A 16,601-nucleotide genomic window follows, 5' to 3' on the forward strand; every position below is an offset into this window, starting at 1 on the left:
CAAGGGTCGTGACAAATAAATTTTGGGTGTGATTTACAGGCCCCCCAAACCTTGATAAGGAGTGTGGTAAGCTGTTATGGGACGAAATTCATGAGGCGTCTAGACATGAAAATATTGTGTTAATGGGAGATTTTAACTTTAGACAAATTGATTGGAACAATGTGACAGGAAATCTTTAATCTAGTGACTTTCTTGATACGGTTCAGGATTGCTTTTTAAAACAGTTTGTGACAGAACCAACTAGAGGAAACTATCTGCTTGACTTGGTTCTTGCCAACAAAGAATCGCTAATTAATAATCTTGAGGTTAATGATAAACTTGGGGAAGGCGATCACAAATAACTTAGCTTCAATATACAGTGGACCCCCGGTTAACGAACTTTTTTCATTCCAGTAGTATGTTCAGGTGCCAGTACTGACCGAATTTTTTCCCATAAGGAATATTGTGAAGTAGATTAGTCCATTTCAGACCCCCAAACATACACGTACAAACGCACTTACATAAATACACTTACATAATTGGTCGCATTTGGAGGTGATCGTTAAGCGGGGGTCCACTGTATCATGGAATTACCCAGATAACTGCAATCAAATCTCTGTCCCAGACTTTCACTTGGCTGATTTCATGGGACTGAAAAATTACCTGGGTGGGCTAAATTGGAATGACCTGACTATGGGTCAGGTATGTGGTGTTGGTTCCCAATATGATGTTTTTCTGAGCATACTAGTTCTAGCTGACCAGACAACTTTTGTTCTAAGTAGGGAAATTAGATTTAACAAAAATGATCCCAAATGGATGAACAATAGATTAAAACATCTCACTGGTAAAAAGGGAGGCATATATAGGCATATCAAAAGAGGGGATGGGCAGTTAAGAAATCAATATATTTAGTTAAAGAGAGAAATAAAAAAAAGAATAAGAAAAGAAAAATGGGATTATGAGGTTAAAGTCGCAAGGGATTCAAAAACTAGCCCAAAAGGGTTCTTTCAATTATACAGAAGTAAGATTAGGGACAAGATAGGCCCACTTAAGAGTAACTCAGGTCAGATCACTGCCAGTGTTAAGGATGTGTGAAATTTTCAATACTTCCTCTCAGTTTTTACCCAGGAAGATACTAGAAATATTCCAGAAATAATAAATTATGTAGAACAGGATGATAATAAACTATGCACGATTGGGGTAACTAGTGACATGGTCCACACACAAATAGAGAAATTAAAATCTAACAAATCCCCAGGCCCTGATGAATTGTTTGCAAGAGTTTTAAAGGAATGTAAAGAGGAACATAGCAAACTTTTGGCTAATCTTTTCGAAATATCACTACAAACTGGAAGTGCCTGATAAGTGGAAAATGGCAAATGTAATACCTATTTACAAGGCAGGTGATAGGTCCTTAGCTTCGAACTATAGACCAATAAGCCTTACCTCCATAGTGGGAAAATTTATGGAATCAATAATTGCTGAAACAACTCGTAGCCAACTTATAAGGCATAAACTGATAAATGAATCTCAACATGGTTTTACGAAGGGGCATTCCTGTCTTACGAATTTACTAACTTTTTCACTAAGGTGTTTGAGGATTTAGAACATGGTAATGAATATGGCTTTCAATAGAGTTCCACATCATAGGCCATTGAGGAAACTTAAGGCATACGGAATAGGAGGAGATATTTTTTCCCGAGTTGAGGCACGGTTGACAAATAGGCAGCAGTTTGCATAAATGGGGAGAAATCAGAATTGGGACACATCACAAGCGGTGTTCCTCAGGGGTCAGTGTTGTGCCCCTTGTTGTTCACAATTTACATAAACGACACAGACGAGGGAATAAATAGCGACATAAGCAAATTTGCTAAGACACCAAAATAGGCCATCCAATTCATTCTAATGAAAACATTAGAGCACTCCAGGATGATTTGAATAGACTGATGCAATGGTCTGAGAAGTGGCAGATGCAGCTTAATATAGACAAATGCAAAGTTCTAAATGTTGGAAAGGAAAATAACCATGGCACATATAAACTAAATAATGTAGATCTTAATATTACTGATTGCAAAAAGGATTTAGGAGTTCTGGTTAGCAGTAAGCTAAACCAAGACAACAGTGCATTAGTGTTTGCAATAAAGCTAACAGAATCCTTGGCTTCATATCAAGAAGTATAAATAACAGAAGTCCTCAAGTTGTTCTTCAACTCTATATATCCTTGGTTAAGCCTCATTTAGATTATGCAGTAGAAAACGTACAGAGGAGGATGACAAAGTTGATTCCATGTATCAGAAATCTTCCCTATGAAGGTAGACTGAGGGCCCTGAATCTGCACTCTCTAGAAAGGCGTAGAATTAGGAGGGATATGATTGAAGAGTTTATATGGGAAACAGGAATAAATAAAGGGGATGTAAATAGCATCCTGAAAATTTCCAGCCAAGACAGGACTCACAGCAATGGTTTTAAGTTGGAAAAATTCAGATTCAGGAAGGATATAGGAAAGCACTGCTTTGGTAATAGAGTTGTGGATGAGTGGAACAAACTTACGAGTACTGTCATAGTAGCGAAAACGATGTGTGGATTTAAAAATAGGTTAGATAAATACATGAGTGGGTGTGGGTGGTTTTGAGTTGGACCTGACTTGCTTGTGCTACTAGGTTTGATGCCGAGCACTTTCCTTAAGTGGAGGTGACCTAACTAGGTGGGTCATGGGTCTAAACTGGGGGTGGGGTGACATGGACCTGCTTCGCATAGATCAGTAGGCTTGCTGCAGTGTTCCTTCTTTCTTATGTTCTTAAGGTAAGAATATGATGAGAGTAACAGAGTGATGGTTGACACACTGGCTGAAGTGGCCAGAAGGGCTCATGCAAGCAGGGCAAAGTTACTGATTGTGGGTGACTTCAATCACAAAGAAATTGACTGAGAAAACCTGGAGCCACATGTGGGCCCAGAAACATAGAGGGCTAAGATGATGGAGGTGGTACTGGAAAACTTCATATTCCAACACGTAAGGGACACTACCAGCGAGAGGAGAGGATGAACCAGCAAGACTGGACCGAGTATTCACCTTGAGTAGTGCAGATTTTGAGGACATTGCATATGAAAGATCCCTAGGGGGGACCAGTGATCATGTGGTTCTGAGCTTTGAATGCAAAGTAGAGTTACAAGTGGAGAGGGAAGTAGGAAGAGCAGGATAAATGAAGCCAAACTACAAGAGAGGGGACTACACAGGCACAAGGAATTTCCTGCACAAGATTCAGTGGAACAGAGAACTGGCAGGGAGATCAGTAAATGAGATGATGGAATATGTGACAACAATATACAAGGAAGCAGAGAAGAGGTTTGTACCAAAGGGTAACAGAAATAACGAGAAGGCCAGGACAAGCCCTTGGTTCACCCAAAGGTGTAGACGGGCCAAAACCAAGTGTACTAGAGAATGGAAGATGTATAGAAGGTAAAGGACCCAGGAAAATAAGGAAAGCAGTCATAGAGCCAGAAACGAATATGCTCAGGTAAGGAGGGAGGCCCAACTACAATACAAAAATGACATAGCAGCAAAAGTCAGATCTGTCCTAAAGCTCTTGTATAGCCACATTAGGAAGAAAACAACATTGAAAGACCAAGTAATCAAGCTGAGGAAGGAAAGAGGGGAACTTACAAGAAATAAACTTGACGTTTCTGAGGAGCTCACCATGAGATTCAAGGAAGTATTCATAGTGGAGACAGAAAGGACTCCAGAGAGATGGAGAGGTGGGATACACCAACAAGTGCTGGACATGATACATACAACTGAGGAGGAGGTGAAGAGGCTACTAATCGAACTAGATATCTCAAAGGCAATAGGGCTGGATAACATCTCTCCATGGGTCCTGAGAGAGGGAGCAGAGATGCTCCATGTACCACTACCAACAATCTTCAACACATCTGTTGAAACAGGGTGATTACCTGAGGTATGGGGACAGTATCATGGAGATTATCAGGAGATGAGTGGTGGTTCACCTAATAAGGAATGAGTATATTATCGACACTCAGCACGGATTCAAAGATGGGAAATCCTCTATCACAAACCAACTAGAGTTCTATGAGAAGGTGACAGCAGTAAGAGAGAGAGAGAGAGAGAGAGAGAGAGAGAGAGAGAGAGAGAGAGAGAGAGAGAGAGAGAGAGAGAGAGAGAGAGAGAGAGAGAGAGAGAGAGAGACAGAGAGAGAGACAGAGAGAGAGACAGAGAGAGAGACAGAGAGAGAGACAGAGAGAGAGACAGAGAGAGAGACAGAGAGAGAGACAGAGAGAGAGAGAGAGACAGAGAGAGAGACAGAGAGAGAGACAGAGAGAGAGACAGAGAGAGAGACAGAGAGACAGAGAGAGAGACAGAGAGAGACAGAGAGAGAGACAGAGACAGAGAGAGACAGAGACAGAGAGAGACAGAGAGAGACAGAGAGAGACAGAGAGAGAGAGAGAGAGAGAGAGAGAGAGAGAGAGAGAGACAGAGAGAGAGAGAGAGAGAGAGAGAGAGAGAGAGAGAGAGAGAGAGAGAGAGAGAGAGAGAGAGAGAGAGAGAGAGAGAGAGAGAGAGAGAGAGAGAGAGAGAGAGAGAGATGGGTAGTGTGTGTTTCCTTGGACTGTAAGAAGGCTTTTGACACAGTTCCACAGAAGAGATTAGTGCAAAAGCTGGAGGAAGGTACTGCAATGAATCGAAGAATACCTGACAGGAAGGCATCAGCGAGTCATGGTACATGATAAGGTATCAGAGTGGGCACCTGTGACAAGCAGGGGTTCCACAGGGGTCAGTCCTAGGATCGGTGCTGTTCCTGGTATATGTGAATGACATGATGGAAGAAACAGACTCAAATGTGTCCCTGTTTGCAGAAGATGTGAAGTTAATGTGGAGAATTCAGTCAAAGGATGATAAGGCAGGACTACAGAAAGATCTGGACAGCCTGCAGGCTTGGTCCAGCAACTGGCTCCTGGAGTTCAACCCCACCAAATGCCAAGTCATGAAGATCGGGGAAGAGCAAAGAAGACTGCAGAGTACAGTCTAGGGGGTCAAAGACTACAAAGCTCACTCAAGGAAAAGGATCTTGGAGTGTGTACAATACCGAGCACATCTCCTGAGGTGCACATCAACCAAATAACTGCCACACCATATGGGCAACTAGTGAACCTAAGAATAGCATTCCGACATCTCAGTAACAAGTCATTCCAGGTGAATGTCAGGCCCATATTGGAGTATGCAACTCCAGTTTGGAACACCCACCTGGCCAAGCACATCAGGAAACTTGAGACAGTGCAAAGGTTTGCAACGAGACTAGTCCTGGAGCTAAGGGGTATGTCTTACAAGGACAGGTTAAGAGAAGTCAACCTGACGACACTGGAGGACAGGAGGAACAGGGGGGTGCATGATAATGATGTGTAAAATACTGAGAGGAATTGACAAGGTGGACAGAGACAGGATGTTCCAGCAACAAGGGGTTTCAACTGGAAGCTGAAGACTCAGATAAGTCACAGGGATGTTAGGAAGTATTTCTTCAGCCATAGAGTTGTCAGGAAGTGGAATAGTCTGGAAAGTGAGGTAGTGGAGGCAGGTACCATACACAGCTTTAACAAAAGGTATGATAAAGCTCATGGAGCAGGGAGCGAATGGACCTAGTAGCAACCAGTGAAAAGGCAGGGCCAGGAATTATGACTCAACCCCTGCAACCACAATTAGGTGAGTACACACAAGGGGTCACAACCGAGGGCTGAAAACTCGTCTGAGTCACAGGGATGTTAGGAAGCGCTTTGTTTTTTCTGCTACTGTCAATCACAATTTTAACACTGCATCTGTTAACCAATGAAAAGATGCCATGAAAATCCTGAGATTATCATTATGTTGTAACTTCAGTACAATCCTTCAGTAAGTATGACAGTTTCAAAAGTTTCCTTTCAACAGTATCAGAGGTTACTTTCCTAAAGTGCTCAAGTCACTTTAGCTACAGTAGCTATGATAATATTAGAGTCACTTTAGTTACAGTAGCTATGATAATGTTGGAGTCACTTTAGTTACAGTAGCTATGATAATGTTGGAGTCACTTTAGTTACAGTAGCTATGATAATGTTGGAGTCACTTTAGTTACAGTAGCTATGATAATGTTGGAGTCACTTTAGTTACAGTAGCTATGATAATGTTGGAGTCACTTTAGTTACAGTAGCTATGATAATGTTGGAGTCACTTTAGTTACAGTAGTTATGATAATGTTGGAGTCACTTTAGTTACAATAGCTATGATAATGTTGGAGTCACTTTAGTTACAGTAGCTATGATAATGTTGGAGTCACTTTAGTTACAGTAGCTATGATAATGTTGGAGTCACTTTAGTTACAGTAGCTATGATAATGTTAGAGTCATTTGAACCATCACATACCAAAAGTCTTTTGATTTTTTTGGCTAGACAATAAAGTTTACCAACTCCTGTACTGCACCATCATCAGGGAACCTAACATAGCCCATCTAACCAATTGACACAAATGTCCCCAAATCTGCATTTTATGTTTATATTACATCTTCCTCATCCTTGTGTCATCACTTTCACTCTGCTCTCATCTCTCTCACCCTGCTGTCATCTCTCTCGCCTTGTTAAACTATTGAATAATCCTGTCATCTTCCTCATCCTCCTCTTATCTCTCTGACTCAGGTTTTTCAATCTTCACTATCGTGTGTGTGCATTCCCTCTCAAATTACTGTTATCGGCATCACTGATTTCTGGCTGTCATGAGTTTACTTCCACTATTAAAATTTTTACTAGCTGCCATAAAAGTTTGCAACCACTATCAACCTCAGAGTTATTTCTGAGTTACCAGACCCTACCACGTGGAGGCCAGTGGTTCATCTTTAGGGTCCCCCCTCACTCTCTACCATCTTGAAGTTTCCTTCAAGTCCATGTGTCCAGGAGTCCACCTGTGTCCCCTCAGGTATTCTCCCTTTCCCACTTTTCCAAGGTATGCCCCTCTTTCTCTTGCCTTCTCTCTGGTTACCTTCTTCTGGATCATGTTCCTAGGTCTCCATCCTGGTTTGGAAGGGTTGACATCCCAGATGTCAACCCTTAAACACTCCCCACTTCCAGTTGCTTTTTTTTTTTTTTTTTTGGTGCTTCCCCTCATTCCGTATTTCTAGAAGTTCATCTGTGTCCCCTCAGATGAACTCCCTTTCTCACTTCCCAGGTTTCACATTTTTTATTTTACTATTATTTTGGTGCCTTCCCCAGGCCAGTGGTTACCCACTTCTCCAAAGTCAGCAGTTTTTGGCCCTTCCCCAGTGACCTTGTTGGTCTTATCTAGCTGGTCTACTGTTGAGACTGTCCAGGTGAGTGGAATTACAGGAGAGGACACACAGAAAACTGCATCCTGTAATTATATAATTACACCCACCAAGACAGCTGCGACAGTAGGCCAGCTAGACAAGATCAAGCTCCCACCCAACACGGCCACCAAGTGGAGGTTACTCAGTGAAAATCTCAGACTTCTATTTATGATTTAGACTGACAAGTATATAATTATATTCACCTTAATAGTGTTGTCCTGTAGCAATATAAATAATGACCTGATTATACTGTAGTTCTGGACAGATCATAACCTGATTAAATTTTAACTCCAATATAAATGTTAAGAATTTTTCCAGCTATGACAAAATGACTTTTATTCATCTACAAAACCAGTTACAGGCATTTTTCACTGTATTTTAGGATTTTTTCCTTCTTCATATATACAGTTCCTGCAAAAATAATCAGTACCTCCCCCATATTATTATGAAAATTGTTAAAAAATAATAACATAAACCTTATTAAACAAGAACTGTAAAACTTGGTGCTTACATTAATATGTTGTTGTGTGCCCCTTATCCTTGATGACCATTTCAAATTGTTTGGGCATGCTTTCACTCAGATTCCTGAAGTAATCAATGAATAACTGGTTGACTCAAATGTCCTTGATCAACTGCTGCAGGCATAACATGGATGAAATGTGGCAGGATTCCATCTTCATCATATTCCAGGCATTCTCAATAGGATTCAGGTCTGGACTATTCCCTGGCCACTGTAAAACTTCAATATTTTTTCTCAGCAAACCACAGGGTTACTTTCTTTGGCCTTGTGGCTGGGGACAGTATCATGACATGAATTTCAAAAATATTCAGCAGGTGGTCCTTGAGAACGGTGATGTAGCAGGTGGCATTCATTGTAACATTTTAGAGAAGCAGGTACAAACCCCCATGACCAAGTAAATGATAAAAGCAATCCCAAACCATGACAAATTGTGGGTACTTTATGGTGTTCACTGCGTATGCAGGGTCGTACCTGCTGATGAAGGAGAGGCACCTCACCCTGCATTGACCTCAAATGAACTGAAATGTGGATTCATTTGACACGAGTTTTTTTTTGGTCAACACTCCAGTTTACCTGGAGTTTACCTGGAGAGAGTTCCGGGGGTCAACGCCCCCGCGGCCCGGTCTGTGACCGGGCCTCCTGGTCACAGTGCACATAATTCTTGACAAACTGCAAACATTCCTTCTTCATATAAGGCATGAGTTGGGTTTTCCTGGCAGCAAGGATTCAGGATGCATTTCTTTGAGCTATGAAGCAGTAATATGTAGACTTCTATGTAGTTCTCTGTTTAGAATGTTATCTGTGTTTAGATATCCTCCTTGGTCATCCAGTATGAGGTTTTGTAGCAGAAATGACATCATGGGTGGCAGCAAGTAACGCCATTATGCTGGACTTTGCTCATCCAGTACAGCGACAAATTTCCTTTATGGTGACTCTTTTCTTATCTCCAAGCCACTATACTGCATGGGCTTGTTCCTCACTAATCATCTTTGAACTACTCATATTTATCTACTTGGCACAAAAATTACATGGCACTAAATACAGCTCCAAATCCTGGGCTCTTGGAGTAGATGTATGCAGGCACACTGAGAGGTGATACATACCCAAGTCTCTTGTGTAACTCAGAGAGTTAACAGATACCTCCTGAAAACATTCAGATGATGTATGCAATATGAATTTGGACAGTTTTGTACTGTTTATAATGGAGGCAGGTTCAGCAAATCACAAGTCCTAAAAAAGTAACCCAGTGGTTTGTTGAGAAAAAATATTGAGGTTTTACAGTGGCCAGGGAATAGTACAGACCTGAACTGTGTTGAGAATGCCTGGAATATCATGAAAAAGAAGATGGAATCCTGCCACATTTCATCCATGTCTTGCCTGCAGCAGCAGATCAAGGACATTTGGGTCAACCATTTTTTTTTTTATTTATTAACACATTGACTGTTTCCCACCAAGGCAGGTTGACCCGAAAAAGAAAAACTTTCATCATCATTCACTCCATCACTGTCTTGCCAGAGGCGTGTTGACACTACAGTTATAAAACTACAACATTAACATCCCTCCTCCAGAGTGTAGGCACTGTACTTTCCATATCCAAGACTGAAGTCTGGTCTGCCAGTTTCCTTGAATCCCTTCATAAATGTTACCTTGCTCACATTCCAACAGCATGTCAAGTCCTTAAAACCATTTGTCTCCATTTGCTCACGCATGTTTGCTGAAAGTCCAAGCCCCTCGCACACAAAACCTCCTTTATCCCTTCCCTCCAACCTTTCCTAGGCCGACCCCTACCCAACCCTCCCTTCACTACAGATTTATACATTCTCGAAGTCATTCTATTTAGTTACATCCTCTCTACATGTCCAAACCACCTCAATAACCCTTCCTCAGCCCTCTGGATAATAATTTTGGTAATCCCACACCTCCTCCTAATCTCCAAACTACGGATTCTCTACATTATATTCACATCACACATTGCCCTCAGACATGACATCTCCACTGCCTCCAGCCTTCTCCTTGTTGCAACATCCACCACACATGCTTCACACCCATATAAGAATGTTGGCATAACTATACTCTCATATATTCCCCTCTCTTCTTCCACAGATCAAGTTCTTTGTCTCCACAGGCTTCTCAGTGCACCACTCACTTTTCTTCCCTCATCAATTCTATGATTCACCTCATCTTTCACAGACCCATCTGCTAACATGTCCACTCCTAATTATCTGAATACATTAACCTCCTCGTATGGTGTATGGTGTAGGAGGTAGGTTACTGAAAGCAGTGAAGAGTTTTTACGAGGATAGTGAGGCTCAAGTTAGTGTATGTAGGAAAGAGGGAGATTATTTCCCAGTAAAAGTAGGCCTTAGACAAGGATGTGTGATGTCACCGTGGTTGTTTATTTATAGATGGGGTTGTAAGAGAAGTAAATGTGAGGGTCTTGGCAAGAGGCGTGGGGTTAAAAGATAAAGAATCACACATAAAGTGGGAGTTGACACTGTGCTCTTGGGAGATTCTGAAGGGACGTTGCAGAGGTTGGTGGATGAATTTGGTAGGGTATGCAAAAGAAGAAAATTAAAAGTGAATACAGGAAAGAGAAGGTTATGAGGATAACAATAAGATTAGGTGATGAAAGATTGGATGTCAGATTGGAGGGAGAGAGTATGGAGGAGGTGAATGTATTCAGATATTTGGGAGTGGACGTGTCAGTGGATGGGTCTATGAAAGATGAGGTGAATCAAAGAATTGATGAGGCGAAAAGGGTGAGCAGTGCATCTAGGAGTCTGTGGAGACAAAGAACTTTGTCCTTGGAGGCAAAGAGGGGAATGTATGAGAGTATAGTTTTACCAATGCTCTTATATGGGTGTGAAGCATGGGTGATGAATGTGGCAGCGAGGAGAAGGCTGGAGGCAGTGGAGATGTCATGTCTGAGGGCAATGTGTGGTGTGAATATAATGCAGAGAATTCGTAGTTTGGAAGTTAGGAGGAGGTGCGGGATTACCAAAACAGTTGTCCAGAGGGCTGAGGAAGGGTTGTTGAGGTGGTTCGGACATGTAGAGAGAATGGAGCGAAACAGAATGACTTCAAGAGTGTATCAGTCTGTAGTGGAAGGAAGGCGGGGTAGGGGTCGGCCAAGGAAAGGTTGGAGGGAGAGGGTAAAGGAGGTTTTGTGTGCGAGGGGCTTGGACTTCCAGCAAGCATGCATGAGCGTGTTTGATAGGAGTGAATGGAGACAAATGGTTTTTAATACTTGACATGCTGTTGGAGTGTGAGCAAAGTAACATTTATGAAGGGATTCAGGGAAACCGGCAGGCCGGACTTGAGTCCTGGAGATGGGAAGTACAGTGCCTGCACTCTGAAGGAGGGGTGTTAATGTTGCAGTTTAAAAACTGTGGTGTAAAGCACCCTTCTGGCAAGACAGTGATGGAGTGAATGCTGGTGAAAGTTTTTCTTTTTCGAGCCACCCTGCCTTGGTGGGAATCGGCCAGTGTGTTAATAAAAAAAATATTAACCTCCTCCATACTCTCTCCCTCCAACCTGATATCCAATCTTTCATTACCTAATTTGTTTTATCCTCATCACCTTTCTCTTTCCTATATTCACTTTCAATTTTCTTCTTTTACATACCCTACCCAACTCATCCACCAACCTCTGCAACTTCTCTTCAGTCTCCCAAAAGCACAGTGTCATCAGCAAAAAGCAACTGTGACAACTCCCACTTTGTGTTAGATTCTTTATCTTTTAACCCCACACCTCTTGCCAACACCTGATCATTCACTTCTCTTACAACTCCATCTACAAATATATTGAATAACCATGGTGACATCACACATCCCTGTCTAAGCCCTACTTTTACTGGGAAATAATCTCCCTCTCTCCTCACTATCCTCATAAAAACTCTTCACTGCTTTCAATAACCTACCTCCTATTCCTTACATTTGCAACATCTGCCACAGTGCCCCCCCATCCACCCTATCATATGCCTTTTCCAAATCCATATATGCCACAAAAACCTCTTTACCCTTGTCTAAATACTGTTCACCTGTATGTTTCACTGTAAACACCTGGTCTACACACCCCTTACCCTTCCTAAAGCCTTTTGTTCAAATGCTATCCTGCTCTCCATCTTAATTCTTTCAATAATAACTCTACCAAACGCTTTACCAGGTATAATTAACAGACTTTTTTTTTTTCAACAAGTCGGCCGTCTCCCACCGAGAGAAAGAAAATCCCTAAAAAGAAAATACTTTCATCATCATTCAACACTTTCACCTCACTCACACATAATCCCTGTTTTTGCAGAGGTGCCCAGAATACAACAGCTTAGAAGTATATACGTATAAAAATACACAATATATCTCTCCAAACTGCCAATATCCCAAACCCGTCCTTTAGAGTGCAGGCATTGTACTTCCCATTTCCAGGACTCCAGTCCGGTTATATAAAATAACCGGTTTCCCTGAATCCCTTCACTAAATATTACCCTGCTCACACTCCAACAGATCGTCGGGTCCCAAATACCATTTGTCTCCATTCACTCCTATCTAACAAGCTCACGTACGCTTGCTGGAAGACTTATTCCCCTATAATTTTTACACTCTCTTTTGTCCCCTTTGCCTTCATACAAAAGAACTATGCATGTACTCTTCCAACGATTAGGTACCTTACCCTCTTCCATACATTTATTAAATAAAAACACTAACCACTCCAAAACTATATCCCCACCTGCTTTTAACATTTCTATCTCCATCCCATTAAAATCAGCTGGTTTACCCCCTTTCATTGTACCCACTGCCTCATGCACTTCCCCCACACTCATAACTGGTTCTTCCTCACTCCTACAAGATGTTATTCCTCCTTGCCCAATACACAAAATCACAGCTTCCCTATCTTCATCAACATTTATTCCTTTGAGGGTCCGTGCCACAGATCTACGGCTTTATGTTGAGGGTCCAAACTGTAGATCTACGTCATGAGCTCAGCTCACTCTGATAAGCTGTGAGCGGTAAATTTGGGCCTAGATATGAGAGAATACATCTATGTAGTATGTGTGCACCACATGAAACAAATCCTGCAGCACACAGTGCATAATGAGAGGAAAAAAACTGAGACTGTAATTTTCGATTAAAACAGCAACTTTGCAGTGTTTTTTCATATGTTTTATATAGTTGTATTTGCGATTTCTTGGTCTCATTTGATAGAATGGAAGATATATTACAGAAATAGAGATGATTTTGATTGGTTTTAGTACTGAAAATGACTTCAAACTGAGCTCTAAGTAGCAGAAATGTTAAATTTTTGCCAATGTTCAAGAGTAAACAAATGACCTCACACGTCTAATATATGCTAGCTGGTGGGTCTAATATACGTTCACAAATGAGCTGATATTATTTATACAATTATTACAATATTGCATGAGTGTAAATCTTCCATTTTTTGGTTTGAATAAAAATTCATTATGTGAATTAAAAATGAAAATGGAATTCATTTGTAAAGCCTGAAAAACATAACTAATGAACAGAGGCAATGTTAGTGTAGTACCAGGAATGCCTGCATTGTTTATTCTGGGCCCTATTTTGAAATTGGAATATTTTGAACTTTGCACTAAGCTGGTGATTTCTTGTGCTCAATCGATAGAACAGAAGTAATACTAGTGAAATAGCTAAGAATTTGGTAGACTGGAATAAAGTAATTGGCCTAAAATGGGAGTCAAAGTCGGCAAAATCGCCGGTGTAAATATCACTGACACGTCAAAATTCGCAAGAGCATAATTTCATCAATTTTCCATCAAATTTCATACTTTTTGTTTTATTACCTTCAGAAAAAGATTCTCTACCATTTCATAAGAAAAAATAACAAAATAATTTTTTGAAAATTCTTGGACACGGGTGTGCACTTTGAAATTTGGCCTTTGGACCCTAAAGGGGTTAACTGTTCCTCAAATTATTCCCTCCATCTTTCCAATACCTCTAACTCTCCATTTAGTAACTTCAGGAATCTGAGTGAAAGCATGCCCAAACAGCTTCAAATGGTCATCAAGAATAAGGGGGAAATGACAAAATACTTATGTAAATGTCAAGTATTACAGTTTTTGTTCTATAATGTTTAAATTGTTGTATTTTAAACATCTTCATAATGATAAAGGGGTGGTCCCCTAGGTAGTAGGTTGGTAGACAGCAACCGCCCAGGGAGGTACTACCGTCCTGCCAAGTGAGTGTAAAACGAAAGCCTGTAATTGTTTTACATGATGGTAGGATTGCTGGTGTCTTTTTTCTGTCTCATAAACATGCAAGATTTCAGGTACATCTTGCTACTACTTCTTACACTTAGGTCACACTACACATACATGTACAAGCATATATATACACACCCCTCTGGGTTTTCTTCTATTTTCTTTCTAGTTCTTGTTCTTGTTTATTTCCTCTTATCTCCATGGGGAAGTGAAACAGAATTCTTACTCCGTAAGCCATGCATGTTGTAATAGGCGACTAAAATGCCAGTAGCAAGGGGCTAGGAACCCCTTCTCCTGTATAGATTACTAAATTTAAAAAGAGAAACTTTTGTTTTTGTTTTTGGGCCACCCTGCCTCGGTGGGATACGGCCGGTTTGTTGGAAAAAAAAAGGGGGGGGGGGGTCTAGATTATTTTTGCAGGCACTGTAATATATACTTCATCCATTTTCTTATCTCTTAACTTTTTGTTTCTTCTTTGCACAAGTGACAACTTCACTCAACTTACTTTCTAAATTCTTACTATTCCCAGACACAATTTCTAAGTTTTTAAAGCTTTTTTGTTGCTTTCTTTTTTTATCTATCTTATTCACTGAAGTTAATCTATTGCAAATTTTACTGATTCTTACAAATTTAGCTACAAAGAATCCATGACATTTATCTACATCAGTTCTGGTCCTCAAACACCTCCTCCCAAACACAAAACTCTCATTTCCAAAGTGTTTCCAGCCAGAGAGTTTTTCACTAAGATCTTCTAATTCAAACTGATCTTGGAATTCCTTTAGGGCATTTTGAACAACCTCTTCATTCTCCTGTACATAAACTGAACAGGTGGAGTAAATGACCTCCTGCACTGATGGAAATGACAGAGCATGTCGCAAGAGGTGAGCCTGAAAACACGCAAGGCTTCTGATGCGCTCCTCAGGTACTTCATCGTTGTGCAGGTTCACACCTGAAAATATTTACGTGGATTTAAAAACATGACATACAGTCAATTCTCCTATAAAGCTCCTCTACACACTGCAGTTTTTCATAAAGGTGATTGAAAAGGTGCATCAGAAATTGAATATCAGTTACAGGCAGGCCCCACTTTACAGCACTTCACTTTATGACTTTTCGCTAATGCAGTGGTTTTAATTATACGCATTCTTCACTTATTCAGACTTCCTACAATATATATTCACCATTCACTATATGGTAAGGAAGAAAATATTTTAAGGTAAGTAATGAAGTGTAGAGGAGAGAGAGAGATTCTGGGAAATGTTGAGTGAATGCATGGGGAGTTTTGAATCAAGTGTGAGAGTAATGGTGGTTGGGGATTTCAATGCTAATGTTATGGAGGGAGTAGTAGGTAAATTTGGGGTGCCAGGGGTAAATGTAAATGGGGAGCCTTTAATTGAGCTATGTGCAGAAAGAAATTTGGTAATAAGTAATACATATTTTATGAAAAAGAGGATAAATAAATATACAAGGTATGATGTAGCACGTAATGAAAGTAGTTTGTTAGATTATGTATTGGTGGATAAAAGGTTGATGGGTAGGCTCCAGGATGTACATGTTTATAGAGGGGCAACTGATATATCGGATCATTATTTAGTTGTAGCTACAGTTAGAGTAAGAGGTAGATGGGAAAAGAGGAAGGTGGCAACAACAAGTAAGAGGGAGGTGAAAGTGTATAAACTAAGGGAGGAGGAAGTTCGGGTGAGATATAAGAGACTATTGGCAGAAAGGTGGGCTAGTGCAAAGATGAGTAGTGGGGGGGTTGAAGAGGGTTGGAATAGTTTTAAAAATGCAGTATTAGAATGTGGGGCAGAAGTTTGTGGTTATAGGAGGGTGGGGGCAGGAGGAAAGAGGACTGACTGGTGGAATGATGAAGTAAAGGGTGTGATAAAAGAGAAAAAGGTAGCTTATGAGAGGTTTTTACAAAGCAGAAGTGTTATAAGAAGAGCAGTGTATATGGAGAGTAAAAGAAAGGTGAAGAGAGTGGTGAGAGAGTGCAAAAGGAGAGCAGATGATAGAGTGGGAGAGGCACTGTCAAGAAATTTTAATGAAAATAAGAAAAAATTTTGGAGTGAGTTAAACAAGTTAAGAAAGCCTAGGGAAAGTATGGATTTGTCAGTTAAAAACAGAGTAGGGGAATTAGTAGATGGGGAAAGGGAGGTATTAGGTAGATGGCGAGAATATTTTGAGGAACTTTTAAATATTGAGGAAGAAAGGGAGGCAGTAATTTCATGCACTGGCCAGGGAGGTATACCATCTTTTAGGAGTGAAGAAGAGCAGAATGTAAGTGTGGTGGAGGTACGTGAGGCATTACGTAGAATGTAAGGGGGGTAAAGCAGCTGGAACTGATGGGATCATGACAGAAATGTTAAAAGCAGGGGGGGGATATAGTGTTGGAGTGGTTGGTACTTTTGTTTAATAAATGTATGAAAGAGGGGAAGGTACCTAGGGATTGGCAGAGAGCATGTATAGTCCCTTTATATAAAGGGAAAGGGGACAAAAGAGATTGTAAAAATTATAGAGGAATAAGTTTACTGA

General features: G+C 40.8%; 1 protein-coding gene across 2 annotated transcripts in view; it reads right to left on the reverse strand.

Moving 5' to 3' along the window:
• Positions 1-7,636: 7,636 nt before the first annotated feature.
• Positions 7,637-16,601, reverse strand: part of Nsun5 (Nop2/Sun-like domain containing protein 5) — a 140,156-nt gene continuing 131,191 nt past the window's right edge. For both annotated transcript variants that reach the window (XM_070083406.1, XM_070083405.1), the window contains one exon: positions 7,637-15,015. In XM_070083406.1, the coding sequence (XP_069939507.1) occupies positions 14,516-15,015 (500 nt within the window). In that variant the 3' untranslated portion in view covers positions 7,637-14,515. The remainder of the gene's footprint in view (positions 15,016-16,601) is intronic.

This window comes from Cherax quadricarinatus, chromosome 9 (genome assembly GCF_038502225.1).
Source record: "Cherax quadricarinatus isolate ZL_2023a chromosome 9, ASM3850222v1, whole genome shotgun sequence".
NCBI classification, from domain to species: domain Eukaryota; kingdom Metazoa; phylum Arthropoda; class Malacostraca; order Decapoda; family Parastacidae; genus Cherax; species Cherax quadricarinatus.